The 14720-nt window shown below is 43.5% G+C and overlaps 1 protein-coding gene across 4 annotated transcripts in view; it reads right to left on the bottom strand.

The window, feature by feature from the left end:
* The window catches only part of LOC105024072 (cytoplasmic dynein 2 heavy chain 1), a 127037-nt gene that overhangs the window by 91301 nt on the left and 21016 nt on the right, over positions 1 to 14720 (bottom strand). For all 4 annotated transcript variants that reach the window (XM_029119454.2, XM_029119460.2, XM_029119458.2 and 1 more), the window contains exons 33-44: positions 14395 to 14600; positions 13681 to 13863; positions 10490 to 10672; positions 10132 to 10355; positions 9812 to 9927; positions 7761 to 7960; positions 7206 to 7337; positions 3987 to 4119; positions 3639 to 3846; positions 1794 to 1923; positions 1451 to 1606; positions 507 to 766 (exon numbers count right to left, since the gene is read on the bottom strand). In XM_029119454.2, the coding sequence (XP_028975287.2) occupies positions 507 to 766; positions 1451 to 1606; positions 1794 to 1923; positions 3639 to 3846; positions 3987 to 4119; positions 7206 to 7337; positions 7761 to 7960; positions 9812 to 9927; positions 10132 to 10355; positions 10490 to 10672; positions 13681 to 13863; positions 14395 to 14600 (2131 nt within the window). The remainder of the gene's footprint in view (positions 1 to 506; positions 767 to 1450; positions 1607 to 1793; positions 1924 to 3638; positions 3847 to 3986; positions 4120 to 7205; positions 7338 to 7760; positions 7961 to 9811; positions 9928 to 10131; positions 10356 to 10489; positions 10673 to 13680; positions 13864 to 14394; positions 14601 to 14720) is intronic.

Raw genomic sequence — 14720 nt, 5'->3', positions numbered from 1 at the left:
TATGTGTGTTGCACATCCGGTATTAAGCAGTGTGTGTGTGTGTGTGTGTTCATGCTTTATTAATATTGTGTGGGCAGATAAAAACCCACAAGGAGAGTAAGGATCTTTCGCCAGTGAGGAAAAGGGTAAAAGTTACAATCAGAGATAGGGTTGTGTTGGGGTTAGTTTAAAGGTTATTGGTTAAGTTTAACGTTAGGAGCAAGGGTTGGGAATAGGTTAAGGTTGGGGTTAGTTGTAAGATTATTGGTTAAGTTTAACATTAGGAGTGAGGGTTGGGGTTATTTGTAAGGTTATTGGTTAAGTTTAATGTTAGGAGTCAGGGTTGGGAGTAGGTTAGGTTTGGGTTTAGTTCTCAGGTTATTGGTTAAGTTTAACGTTAGAATTGAGAGTTGGGAATAGGTTAGGGTTAGGTTGGGTTTAGTTTTCAGGTTATTGGTTAAGTTTAACGTTAGAAGTGAGGGTTGGGAATAGGTTAGGGTTAGGTTGAGAAAGGTGTGGGTGTTTACCCCTTGCCGCAACCCTCAGGCCCCACCAGTATGAAGGGTTGTCTGTGCTGAGAGGACAACCAGTGGGAGAAGCAGTAGAGACCCCTCTGCATGTCAGGGGTCTGGATGACGGGCAGCGTGTGAGCGTGTGTGAGCTCTTCTACGTCCAGGCCATCAGGGCGCTCCAGTGTGTACGCGCACAGCCGGCCGGACCCGGAGTCGTAATAGGTGTCCAGGGGTTTCCTAGGGTCAGGAGGGGTCTCTCTGGCCCAGCCCAGCACCTGGAGGGAAACAGACACATGCCGCGGGTCAGGTGAGGACGTTTGATTGGTGGACGCGTGGTTGGACAGGCGCACGAATGGGTGATGGATTGATGGATGGACTGAGGGATGGATGCATGGATGGAGGCATGGACAGATGGAGGCATAGATGGAGGGAAGGAGGCTCAGATGGAGGGATGTAAGGATAGATGGAGGGATAGATGGAGGGATAGATGGAGGGAAGGAGGCTCAGATGGAGGGATGTATGGATAGATGGAGACATAGATGGAGGGAAGGAGGCACAGATGGAGGGATGTATGGATAGATGGAGGGATAGATGGAGGGATAGATGGAGGGAAGGAGGCTCAGATGGAGGGATGTATGGATAGATGGAGGCATAGATGGAGGGAAGGAGGCACAGATGGAGGGATGTATGGATAGATGGAGACATAGATGGAGGGAAGGAGGCACAGATGGAGGGATGTATGGATAGATGGAGACATAGATGGAGGGAAGGAGGCACAGATGGAGGGATGTATGGACAGATGGAGGCATAGATGGAGGGAAGGAGGCACAGATGGAGGGATGTATAGACAGATGGAGGGGAGACTGACAGATGCAGAGACTGGGGGATGGATGCATGGACAGTTGGAGGCACTGATGGAGGGATGGAGATGGACAGATGTATTGGCCACTTCCTCTCACCTCCTTGGCAAAGTCCTGTCTTGATTTGAAGTTGAGGTTCCCCCCCAGCCCCCTTATGAGACTGACCACAAATTGACCGCGTTCCGTGACCCCACTCAGGTGAGACAGTCCGTTCAACACAGTCCCCACCAGACTGGTGTCCAACACAAAGTCATTCTGAACAAACGAACAAACAGCAGCAGAGACAAAATCAGAAACACTTGGGCTACAGATACACCAACAGACAAATTCTCATCTTTTTAAACTACTTAGTCTTTTGACCAGTCAGATCTCTTTTGGTGGGAAAAAAAGGGCTATATGGACGTGTTACAGTGACCAGTAGAGGGCAGTATGAATGCAAGACCTGTTTGAGCACCCAGTCCAAGCCTCTGTGGAAGTAGTCTCCCATCCAGTTCTCTAGGTTCCCACGACACTCGTCCGGCTGCCCCTTCAGCCACGACTTCACCAGCGCATTCACATCAGTGTCTTCATCGCTACAGACGGATGACGGGGGTTTGAACCAGAATAGAATGACTTGACACACACACACACTTTAAATACTTCAATAGTTTGATTCAAACATTTTCTATTTCTATTTCTAAAGTCTATTTTAAAGAAGGATTCCAATCTCTAAAATGTCTGAAACACTCAAGGGTACAGCACTGGCGTGGGAACACCTGAAGGCTCATCCAAACGTCTGGCATAGATTTTTTTAACGAAGTAATTCTGAAAGTGAAGTTTGGTCCAAAAATCTACACGATTGAGTCATACAATATTATTTCACAGATTTTCTGGCATATTTCTTAGCCTCCTCAGGCATTTGGCTATTAAGCACAAAAAAGCAGATAGTACTCAAAGTCAATTTGGCAAGCATCCCTGAGAAAGCTAACAGTAAACAAGTTATAATCTTAGTGTAAAGATGTACCCAGACACTTAGAGACACTCCTTTTACTGTGTTTGTGGGTAGGACTAGGCCTTGACTGAAACTCTGAATGAATTTCAATGAAATGGTCAGTGATGTAAAGACAGACATGAACTTCATTTACAAGTGAAACGACACAGTGTCCTTTACAGTTTAGGCTTCTGTTGAATGATTATAAGAACAGATGACCAGAAACAAAATGTTTCAAAAACAGTAGTCAGTACCAAATGTATTTTGACATTATAAAGTTTGCAGAGCTGGCTAATGACACAACAACTGAAACCAACTGCTTTGCCTCTGTCAGACCCGTAACCTGCAAGTCTGTATAGGTGGCTCCCAATTATCTGCACATATATCCAAGAGTGCACATACAATATAGCCACAGGTCATTTGTCAATACCAGCAATACTAACGTAGGTGTTTATTTTGCCAGGCCGTTATTGTAAGTAAGAATCTGTTCTTAATTGACTTGCCAGGTAAAATAAAGGTAAAATAAAACATTTCACTTTATTAATGTGAGTATTTGTAGCTGCTTTTAAAGTACTGTTATATGCCTGCTTGGGCAATATGGTAGGATATCAAGCAGATAGTTTATCATTCAATCTGTCGCATAATTGTTTTACTATGAAGCTTGCGTAGTTTCCCAGAACGCTTCTGTGATATCTCTTTGAAAATATAAATGGAAGAAATCAGAAGCGGGTGAGTCATTCATTTTAACGTGCTACTTTGTAAGTGGTTGAATTAATAAGGAGACGGGGCATGAAAGCCTTCTGACGTGTTTTGATAAGTTCTCTGTAAAGCTCCCTTCTCCCGTTTCTCCTCTCTGTGCTACTGCCTTCTGCTCACTCAGGCCTGTGCACACTCACAGTATGCAGCCTACATGCTGAGCTTCTTGTTATGTTCATTTTCACAATGTCTCTCGCTCACTTTCACTTGTAAGTGTCCAAAATCTGCAAAAATTGGAGTTGGAAGCTAGTTTCAAACTTAATGAGCATGTCTTTGAAATTAGTTTCATAATTGTTTTGATTCTGCATTATTAGCTACCAAAATCTATTGAATACGCATGGATTTGTTGTTAGTGTTCTGGTAATAGAAAATGTTTTGTACCCCTGCTCTCCACATGTACACACAAACACAAACACACTCACACTCATGCACGTACTCACGCACGCACTCACGCACGCACTCACGCACGCACTCACGCACGCACTCACGCACGCACGCACGCACTCACGCATGCACTCACGCATGCACTCACGCATGCACTCACGCATGCACTCACAGCACCTGAGGAAAATCATGCCCATCCTTGAGATAGTGGCCGGCGAGGCACAGCTGAGATCGTGTGTCTCAAAGACAAAGTTGACGTTGGGTCCAAACTGGATCCTCTCTCCACTGGGCATGGTCAACAGGCGGTTGTCATCCAACACCGAGTTCAACGACTCAATCCACTCTGGGTCTATGTCCCCGTCACAGATGATCCAAGAGCTCACCTCTGTAACACACACACACACAATGGCGAACAGCCCTGTCTTGTCAGAATCATTATTTTTCAGTGTAAAATCAAATCCTTGGATTTGTCTAACTAGCGTGGTCAATCCTGATGGCTGAACCCTTCATGTTAGTGGTTCTTACCCGGTGGTTCTCTAACCACCTGCCGGGCGCTGTTTGTCAGAACCCCATCAGCCCACTCTCTGGTGTCCATATCGATGTGACCCAGAAGTTGCTGTCGGGGCATGGCTTTAGGGTTCACTGTGTACTGCTTCACCTAAACAGGCAACAGCAACAAGGACAGATATGGATGAAGCTGTTTGCTGACAGGACATTTGACACCGTATCACAGGAATGAATATAGAATAACGGAAATTGGAATAATGAATTGGAATAATGAACAATAACCAGAAAAGGCAAGCCTAGTTCAGGCAAGCCTAGTTCAGCCGGCCCACAATTAGAAAGCAGGAATGTTGTTGTCCCTGGCTGGTTTTGATCTGTGGTTTTGTGTGTGACATACTCAAACTATAAAAAGTACAACTTTTACCTCAGCCATTACATTTTTGCTGAAATAACATGGACAACAGAAGGGTTATTAACAGAACTAAAGTGTACTCTTGTACAAAGACTACCGTAGATGGCCAGCTAACAGCTATACAGCCTACCTATAATGAAAACAATGACTCCAATCACTCCATGACAGGTTCATTTCTTTAGAAAACAATAAAAATATAAAAGGGTCACGTAATACAATTACTCTTTTAGATATTTGAGATTCATGGTATTACAGAGTGAATATACATTGTTGTGTGACAGCTGAAAAGTACAGAGCGGAAAAATATTTCTGAGAGACAAGAATTTTAACATCTGAGAGGGGAATTGAACCAGGGCCAAACATTGAAGGGCAGGGATAATGCCACAAATCCACATGGCTATTCAATTTGTCCCAGCTCTGTATCGTCTCCAAATTTTAATTTCACGCCAGCCATTACAATATTTGCTGAAATACCGTGGGCAACAGAAAATGTTTTAAAATAACTTAAGTGTACTCTTGTATACAGATTACTGTTGATGGCTAGCTAACAGCTATACAGCCTACCTATAACGAGAAAAATGACTCCAATTACTCCGTGGCTGGTTTGTTTCTTTAGAAAACAGTAGCAATATAAAAGGGTCAAATTTTTCTCTTAAATATATGAGAATCATGGTATTACAGAGTGGATATATACTGTTGTGTGATGGCTGAAAAGTACTGAGTGGATAAATATTTCTGAGACAAAAATTGGAACGTCTGAGGAGAATCAAACCAGGGTCAAAACATTGTAGGTCGGGGATAATCCCACAAGACTACAGGGTTCCAAATGTTACTTTTACCACAGCCATTATATTTTTGCTGAATCACCATGCAGAATCACCATGCACAGACGTATGCAAGACATGAGTTTCAGCTGTCGCATTCCTTGTGTCAAGCCACTCTTGAACAAGGACACAGCATCAGAAGTGTTTCGCCTGGGCTAAAGACAAAAAGGACTGGACTGCTGCTGAGTTTTGTTCTCTGATGAAAGTACATTTTGCATTTCCTTTGGAAATCAAGGTCCCAGAGTCTGGAGGAAGAGAGGAGAGGCACAGAATCCACGTTGCTTGAAGTCCAGTGTAAAGTTTCCACAGTCAGTGATGGTTTGGGGTGCCATGTCATCTGATGGTGTTGGTCCACTGTGTTTTCTGAGGTCCAAGGTCAATGCAGCTGTCTACCAGGAAGTTTTAGAGCACTTCGTGCTTCCTGCTGCTGACCAACTTTATGGAGATGCAGATTTCATTTACCATCAGGACTTGGCACATGCACACAAAGCACCTGCCAAAGCTACGAGTACCTGGTTTAAGGACCATGGTATCCCTGTTCTTAATTGGCCAGCAAACTCGCCTGACCTTAACCCTATAGAAAATCTATGGGGTATTGTGAAGAGGAAGATGCGATACGCCAAACCCAACAATGCAGAAGAGCTGAATGCCAGTATCAGAGCAACCTGGGCTCTCATAACACCTGAGCAGTGCCACAGACTGTTCGACTCCATGCCACGCCGCATTGCTGCAGTAATTCAGGCAAAAGGAGCCCCAACAAAGTATTGAGTGCTGTACATGCTCATACTTTTCATGTTCATACTTTTCAGTTGGCCAACATTTCTAAAAATATTTTTTTTGTATTGTTTTTAATAATATTCGTAATATTCAAAATTTCTGAGATACTGAATTTGGGATTTTCATTAGTTGTCAGTTATAATCATCACAATTAAAATAAATAAACATTTGAAATATATCAGCCTCTGTGTAATGAATGAATATAATATACAAGTTTCACTTTTTGAATGGAATTACTGAAATAAATCAACTTTTTGATGATATTCAAATTGTTTGACCAGCACCTGTAGTATGCCAGTACTGGGACCGATTGGGACATATTACCCCGTCAGAAAATTGCGTCTTGACATTAGATCATTTTGTCACGTATTAACATCAAGCCAAGTTTGAATATTTAGCTAGACACTATTAATCATTAGGTTAAACTGACTAACTTTTCTTATTAAGTTTACTTCCACCACAAATAGCATCTATGAAGTGTATGGTTTTTATTAGCCAGTAACAGGCTTATTAGTCGCTATAACTTACTACTTACAATAAGAATTGAGCAATTGCTAGCGAGTCTGAAGATGAACTTTATACTGACAGCTTTTTCTCTTCATGGCACAACAACGCTCATTTTTCTTTCATTCATGAATGGCATTGATACAATAACTATCAATATAGGTGACAATAACAGATTTTTCCGTCAAGTGAAAAGACGAGAGAATTGTGTAAACCCCTCTTTTACTGCGCAGGGGCTTGTGATCTACTGTATATTACTCCAAAAAGCATGCACAGATGCGTATATAACTGTGTAGTTTTATTTTAGGCTTACTATAACGTAGCTACTGAAGGTTGTCTATCCTGAAAAAATCCTAATGCTTGATTTGCTTTGACTGTCTCGAGGGTCAAACACCGGTCCCCTGCAAAGAGTCAGCGTCGCTAACCACCACGCTATTTAACAAGGCATAGTCAGTCAGTCAGTCACTAAGAGACATTCACTCTTCTTGGCCGGCTCTGCTTATGCAGTCTGGCAAAAATAAAAGTCCCATAAGGAATTGGAATAATGAGAATAAATAATATAACAACAACTATAATAGGAAACATATATAAAATGGAAGACATTCATAATAATTAAGGACTAGGGCATAGAGCTCTCCCTGGGCATGTGAGGCAGACAGTGAAACAGTATAATGATTGTTATTATCGTCATTAACTATAATGATTAATCTGATGTGTGCTCACCACTCTGCCCGTCCTGCCCAGGGCGGCACGCAGCATCCTCCAGAGGGTGGATTTTCCTGCCCCGCTGGGACCCACGATCACCACTCCCATACGCTGCCTTAACTGCTCATACAGTTCCAGGGCCTTCTTCATCTACCGAGAGAAAGTGAGAAATGACTTCATCCATTTATCTCTCCGTCCATTCCTTTATCCATTAATCTACTTATCTACTCTTCTATCTTCTTGATTCAACAGCTCGAGACAAAACATTTTGCCAGTTATGGGGAACAAATTCACATTATAGGTTTTCTACTGAACAACAAGATAAACGCAAGCATTTAGTGTTGGTCCTGCGTTTCATAAAATGTTTTCATAAACATAAACATCACAATTTTCCCTCAAATTAACCTCAATCTAACCCTAACTCTCACCAGAAATGTTTAACCTACAAGGTACCTCAATTCTAAACCTAACCCGAGCCAGAATTAGCAATTTCCCTGCCAACAAACACCTTGTGGGGACCAATTAACCAGGCTTTACTATGTCTGCGGTGAGATCAGATGTACACATCCCCACCTGGCTGGGTATAAGCTCTAGGTGTGCATCTTCGTAGACAGCCTCCAGTGCTCGGCTGAGGGTCTGGTCCTCCACGTCAGTGAAGCCCACCGAGGGGAACACATCTCGGACCAGGGCATCAAACCTGCTGCTGTCTGCAAACGTCAGCTTGGACATGGTGTTCAACCTCAGCGCCTGCACCACCAGACTACTCTCCATGACTGTGCGTGAGACGGTGGGGAGGGCGGGGGGAAGAAGGATATGGTGAGGAAGAGGGATATAGACCAGAGCGTTGGTGTTAGCAAGCTGCATTGTTCCTTATCTCCACCACTACGAGCTAGTTCTCTGTAAAGTATTCCGACCCATTCGCTTTCTCTACTTGATCATGCTTGAGATGTCTACAGAACTTCACTGGAGCACACCTATGAAAAAACTGATTGGAGGTGACTTAGAAAGGCGCAGACCTGTCTAAATAAGATCCCACACTTCATAGTGCAGGTCAGAGCAAAAACCAGACAGAATTGTACCGTGGTATAGATCTGGGGAAAGGAGCACAATGGGCTCATTCATTATAAAATGGAAAAAGTTTGGAACCACAAAGACTTTTCCTAGAGCTTTCCATCCAGCCTAACTAAGTAACGGGGCAAAAAGAGCCTTGGTCAGGGAGGTGATCAAGAACTCAATTGCCACTCAGATATGGGAGAACCTGCCAGAAGGACAGCCATCCTGCAGCACTCCATCAATCAGTCCTTTATGATTTAAAAGTAGCTATACAGAAGCCACTCCTGTGAAAAAGGCATAAGACATGCCATCTGAAGTACTCTTAAAGCAGGACAAAACATACCCTCTGGTCTGATGAGAAAAACACAAATATTGGTCCAAAATGCCAACCGCTACTTCGAGGAACAACAACGTACTGCTGATCACCTGGATAATCCCATCCCTACCGTGGCGCAAGGTGGTGGGAGCATCATGCTATGGGAATACATCTCAGCAGCAAGGCCTGGGAGGTGGGCCAGGATTAAAGGAAGGATTAACGGTCCACAGTGCACAAGACTGATGACTGGGTCGAAGATTGATCTTTTAGAATGACAACAACCCGAAGCAGACAGCAAACACATTGTGGAGTGGCTTCAGCACAAATCTGTGAATGTCCTTGAATGGCCCAACCAAAGCCCAGACTTGAACCCTATTTATTATCTGATGATCACAGTGCATTGACGGGATCATCAGTTCTCCCATCCAATCAGAACGGGACTGAGAGGATGTGCAAAGCTGGTTGAGGCATAGCAAAGATGACCCTGAACATTTGAGATATTTAATTACAAGAGTTTTAAATATATAAAAATTAATCGGCATGAATTTCTAGAAATTTGGTTTTGCTTTGTCATTATCAGGAATTGTGTGTAGATTGATTGCAAAACAAGGTTTGCAAGCTCCAGTATTTACAAATGAAGTCTATAAAACAACAAAATGTGGAGAAAGCGAAGGGGTCTGAATACCATCTGAAGGCACTGTACATCAGCAGATTTATCCATGGGCTAATTGCAAACCGTGTCATGATTTAGAGTTCATCAATACTTTTGTTCTCTCTAATTCCGCTGGCAGAAGAGGCACAGAGAAAGAATCAGGCCTCTTCTTTCACTGGAACAATTGGCCCGACTACAGAGGCAGCGACCAGAGTTTGCCCTGGGGACAAACATGTTGTCTGACAAAAAGAGAAAACGAGAGAATGAGAGAACTAGATGGAGAAAGAACCAGATGGAGAGAAAGAGAGAGAGAAGGAAAAACAGAGAAATATAGCAGGGAGACTGAGATCAACTGAAGATCAGTGAGGTATTGACAACCAAGTGTCAGGGGGAAGGCTGGGAAAGGTCAAATAAAGGGGGGGGAAAGATATGTGGAGAGAGAGATGGGAAAAACAGCTTGGCTAAGATCAGAGGTTTGAGGGAAAAGGCCTGAGAGAGGACAGAGAACCCAAATGTTGAGACCGACAAAAAGTTTGCCGACAGTGTTTGGCTCCGAGGGATGCTTCAGTGGTGGGAGCTGGGGCTATGAGGAGGTGTTATTACCGGTGTTCTTGGCCCCCGCCTTCCTCTGCTGCTGTAGCAGACTTCCACAGCCCCTCAGCACCGACTTCAGAGCCCTCAGACCCCAGTCGTAGTGCTGCTGGGGGGTCAACAACTCCCTGCACACAGGTGAAGTGTTACACACATGCACTGTAAACACACATGCAGAAAAAAACACGCACACACACACTCACACATACATACATACATATACACATGCACATTCACACACGCGCACATGCACACTCGCACACGCACACACGCGTGCGCACACACCATCCCTCCAAAGAAAAGCAGTCATACTAGTTTAAATGAATAATAACCTGGCGAGGTTGAAGATAGCGACCAGCTTGCGTCCCAGTATCTCCCCGTCTTTGAAACCCTCCGAGTAGAGGATGACCTCGGCGATGAGCTCGTTGTCAGGTCGGGCCATGGCCACCGGCCTGAACAGCTGCTTCAGGTTGTCAGGCAGCTTCTGTCTCCCACCGTAGCCCTTGCCGGCGGGGTTCAATGTGATAAAAACCCCTGAGTTGGGGTCCAACTCCACCTGACAGGGAGAGAAATAGAGATCAAGAGAAAGGGCAGCGGTTGATGAAAATACCAGTGTACAAACAGACCATGTGGGTATGAGAGCAAGAAACGCCTTCCTGCTTGTCTGTGACTGTGTGTGTGTTCGGTCACCTCCTTGCCCAGCAGCTCACAGATGGTCCTGTGGTTTTTCAGGGAGTTCTGGATGGCTTGTATCTGCATGGACACAGCAGACAGCACAGCCTCCTCCAAGCGGTTAAACTCATCAAAGCAGCCCCACGCTCCGCACTTCACCAGCCCCACAAATATACGGCCCATAGACTTCACATCGATGCCCTGCACAAAGCATCACACAGCATACTCATTCCTTTCCTCATTTGATTTAGATACACTTTATTCAGGAGATCATTTGGAAGAGCATATCGGTTAAGTGTCTATGTCAGTTTGTTTTGCGCGTGCGTCTGTGTGTGCGTTCGCATGTACAGGGGATGGACAAAATAAGGGAAAAAATATGTTACTTTGAAGTATCTAAATCACAAGCATAGCTGCAGAGGTCCCATTAGGTTGATTGCCAATTAGCAACATTTAGAGACGGGTGACAAATTAAAGGAAAAACCTAATGAATTAGTGGGGGAACATAGCAAATGCATATGTTTCCATACGGGGGAAATGCATGATACAAATGCAAGATACTGTGACAACTGCGCCCTCTGCTGCTTCACCTCCCCCTGCAGCAGACGGGCTCCAGCTTTCGACGTCACCGGCCTTCTGACACCACCGCCCATCTCATTATGCATTTCACCTGTGTCTTGTTTAGCGCACCTGGTTCTCATCCTCATCATTCCCCCCAGTATATATGTTCCCTCTGCTTCCCCTGTCTTTGTATGTTATTGTCTCGCTGTTTCAAAGAGCAGTGTTGCGCTTCGCATTTGTATTTCTCAATTATTAAAAGATACACTAAGTATTACGCCGTTCTCCTACTCCTCCTTTTTCGCCCCGAAGACGTGACAGATACAATAAAAAAAAGGCACTGTGGTATTTTTTTTAATGCTGAGGAAGCCCAGTTGACCTTGACTTTGGATCCAGATGGCAAGAGGATCCAAAGTGACTTTGAGGGAGGGTTCATTATTGGGTCTGTTCCAGGATGACAATGCCCCCATCCATGGTTTGATTACTATGATAATGATGTGAATAATAGGCTATGGCCTTCACAGTCACCAGATCTCAATCCAAAATAACAACTATGGTACATTTTGTCAGCTATAAAAGATGTCTGACAATTAGCTCTGTTATTTGTGTTATCAAATAAAACTGGGAACAAAATGAGTTCCAAAGCCAGCATTAAGGACGTCACGAGAATCAATACTTCGATTCTAATTCAGTTCCATTCAGTATCAACGGTACTGATCTCCATTTTTCACACATTCGGCAGTATCAATTTTACCGGAAAATAATGTCACAAAATGGAAAAACCTTCAAAAAGACAGGAAAAAAATCATCACCATATACCAGGACAATCATCACCATTATAAGTCGGTTGTTTAACATTTCGCTGCCTTTAGCCTTTGGTACCGATAGATTATCTCTGTTGGCATTAAATGCATTGTTCACACCTTTTAATAAGCATGCCGTGCTCACGGCTAACAGCTACGTGCTTTGAAGCAAACTGTGTTAGTGACAAGGAAGAAGCATTATAGTGGATTTCACTAAATTAACCACAGTGAAATAGTTTTTTCTTGTTCTCTTCCAACTCTGCTTTGCTCCGTTAACCAAATCAGGGGAATATAAGAGCAGTTGAGCATTTATGTTAGGCTACTTCCCTACATGAATTCAACAACCCTTGGCTACTTGTGCTCATATTAGTTAATTATCGTGCCATGGAAAATACATTAAGCTGACTTAAATGCAGCAAATATAGAGCTTAGCTAGCCTAATGCAGACATTGATGATAATGTTGTGTTGATTTGAAATTAAAAAAAAAGGTAATGGCATAAATAAATATATGTTTTTTGCCATACGAAATGTGTATATTTGTGTATAGATAGATAGATAGATAGACAGACGGACAGAATGATAGATAGATGGAACGATAGATAGATAGACGGAACGATAGATAGATGGAACGATAGACAGATAGATAGACTGAACAATAGATTGACAGACGGAACGATAGATAGATAAATAGATAGACGGAACGATAGATAGACAGATAGATAGACAGAAAGATAGATAGATAGATAGATAGATAGATAGACGGAACGATAAATAGATAGATAGACGGAACGATTGATAGATAGACAGACAGACAGAAATACAGAACGATCGATAGACGGAACGATAGATACATAAACAGACAGAATTCTGGTATCATGACACTCCTAGTCGGTACCCAAATTGCTGGTGAATCGGTCACAATAACTGCAAAATTATACAATATGTCAAGAGAAACTTGAAATGTATGACAGCATGTCCAACATGGATAAATTGCATCAGCAAAGAGGAACAACAGTCGGAAGTCAAGTCTGACCAACAGAGTAAGATGGACACTTAACAGGATAGTTGCTCAGTTTACCACAGAATTGTATCAGCAACAAAAACTGTACATCACAAGCTTCACAAAGCTGGAATTTATGGCAGGGCTTCCATTCAGAAATAGTTTGTACCCAAGGCCTTTGGACAAAGCTACAGAAAAAACCCTCAACTCCTGAGCAATGGAAACATGTAATATGGTCTGATGAGCCATCTTCGCCGTATTTCTTACATCCGAATGGGTTTCCATTTGGAGAAAGACAAAGCATACTTTCAGACCACAATGTCTGCTGCCAGCTATTAAACATGATGGTGGATCCATAATGGTATGGGCAGCCATCTCGTGGGAATCATTGGGTCCGAAGATTGCTCTGCATGGTTGTATTTCAGCCACGAAATACAGCCATTATGTAGGACCAGGCGCACCCTACTGTGCCAACACTGTTCCAGATTTGAGGTTCCCATATACCAGGACAAATATTACCCCATTCACACTGTTAGAAAAATTCTAGACAGAATTTATGAACACCGTCAAACGTCATCCCTAAACCTTTATGGGAAGTCCTGGAGTACAGAATGTGAAGTAGATATCCACCTCCTTCATCCCTCAAAGAACTGAAGGCTTTTGTTCTTGAAGAACGGCGCAACATCCCACTACACACAATTCAGGACTTGTATGACCGCATTCCAAGTAGGACTGGAGCTGTTCTGAAGGCAAAGGGTGGCCCTATTCCTTATTAGGTCCTTGTTATTTATAAATTGTGTTTCATTTATTTTGTCGGACCCCTGTACAACCGTAACCAGGATGCATTTACCTCATCGCAGTTGAAGACCAGTACTTGTCGTCCGAACAGGCCCCCCAGGGCTTTGACTGACTCAGTCTTCCCAGTGCCTGCAGGGCCATAGGGATTTCCCCCCAGACCCATCATCATGGCCTGGGTCAGCGTCAGGTAACACTTATCGGTCAGCGGGGTGTGGACCAGCTTAGCAGCATTACCCTGGTGAGGGACACACAGGAATAGGGAGAGGGATAAGGGAATGAAGACAGCGAGCGAGCGCGAGAGAGAGAGCGAGAGAGAGTGAAAGTGTTGAGCCAGACTCTGCAGAGAGACTGCAGCATGTACAGGGAAGGGGAGCGGATTGAGTGTGCTTATCTATGGGGTAACATCACTCCCCGGTGGTGAACGTCAGTACTGAGTAGATCTGTTTGAGCTGGTACCTGCTTGTGAAGACCTGGGTGATACTGACAAATAGCTACATATTATGAATAGTCTGAAGTGCTTTCGATAATTATGAATGGAACTATTATTGATTATATGATATAATTAATCCATGAATTATTACAACTACTTTGATTATTGTAGCCGTAAATGATCAATTAACAATAACCAACAAACACATTTCACTTCAAAGTTCACATTCCTGACTACATAATCTGAACATTATGTTATCCAGTAAGGAGGTCGGTAAGGTCGCTGTGTTGGAATTCATGGGTTCATTTTCCAAGGTGCGTGCTCGCAGTCCAGTACCTGGTACTCGTATGTGTAGCTGAAGTGAGCATCGACCATCTGAATGGAGCAGCGTTTGTCCTTGTTTAGGAAGAAGCGGAGCTGCTTCTTCCAGGCCCAGGCGTCAGAGCTGGTCACCCCTGCCTCACACAGCTGCTTCACCACACTGATGTTATGGATGATGTCCAGTATCAGAGCTTTCAGCTTCAGCTGCAAGACATTCGACTCTGCGGAGGGAGATTCATTAGGTCAAAACAAACCTTATGACCGTAAGGACTATAACCAATAGAGTTGATGGTTTTCATACCAGACATACAGAGGCACAGTCTTTCAGGCTAGGAATCTAA

Source organism: Esox lucius, chromosome 1 (assembly GCF_011004845.1).
Source record: "Esox lucius isolate fEsoLuc1 chromosome 1, fEsoLuc1.pri, whole genome shotgun sequence".
NCBI lineage: Eukaryota > Metazoa > Chordata > Actinopteri > Esociformes > Esocidae > Esox > Esox lucius.
Note: the sequence above shows the minus strand (reverse complement) of the source record. Positions and strands in the feature narration are given on the sequence as shown.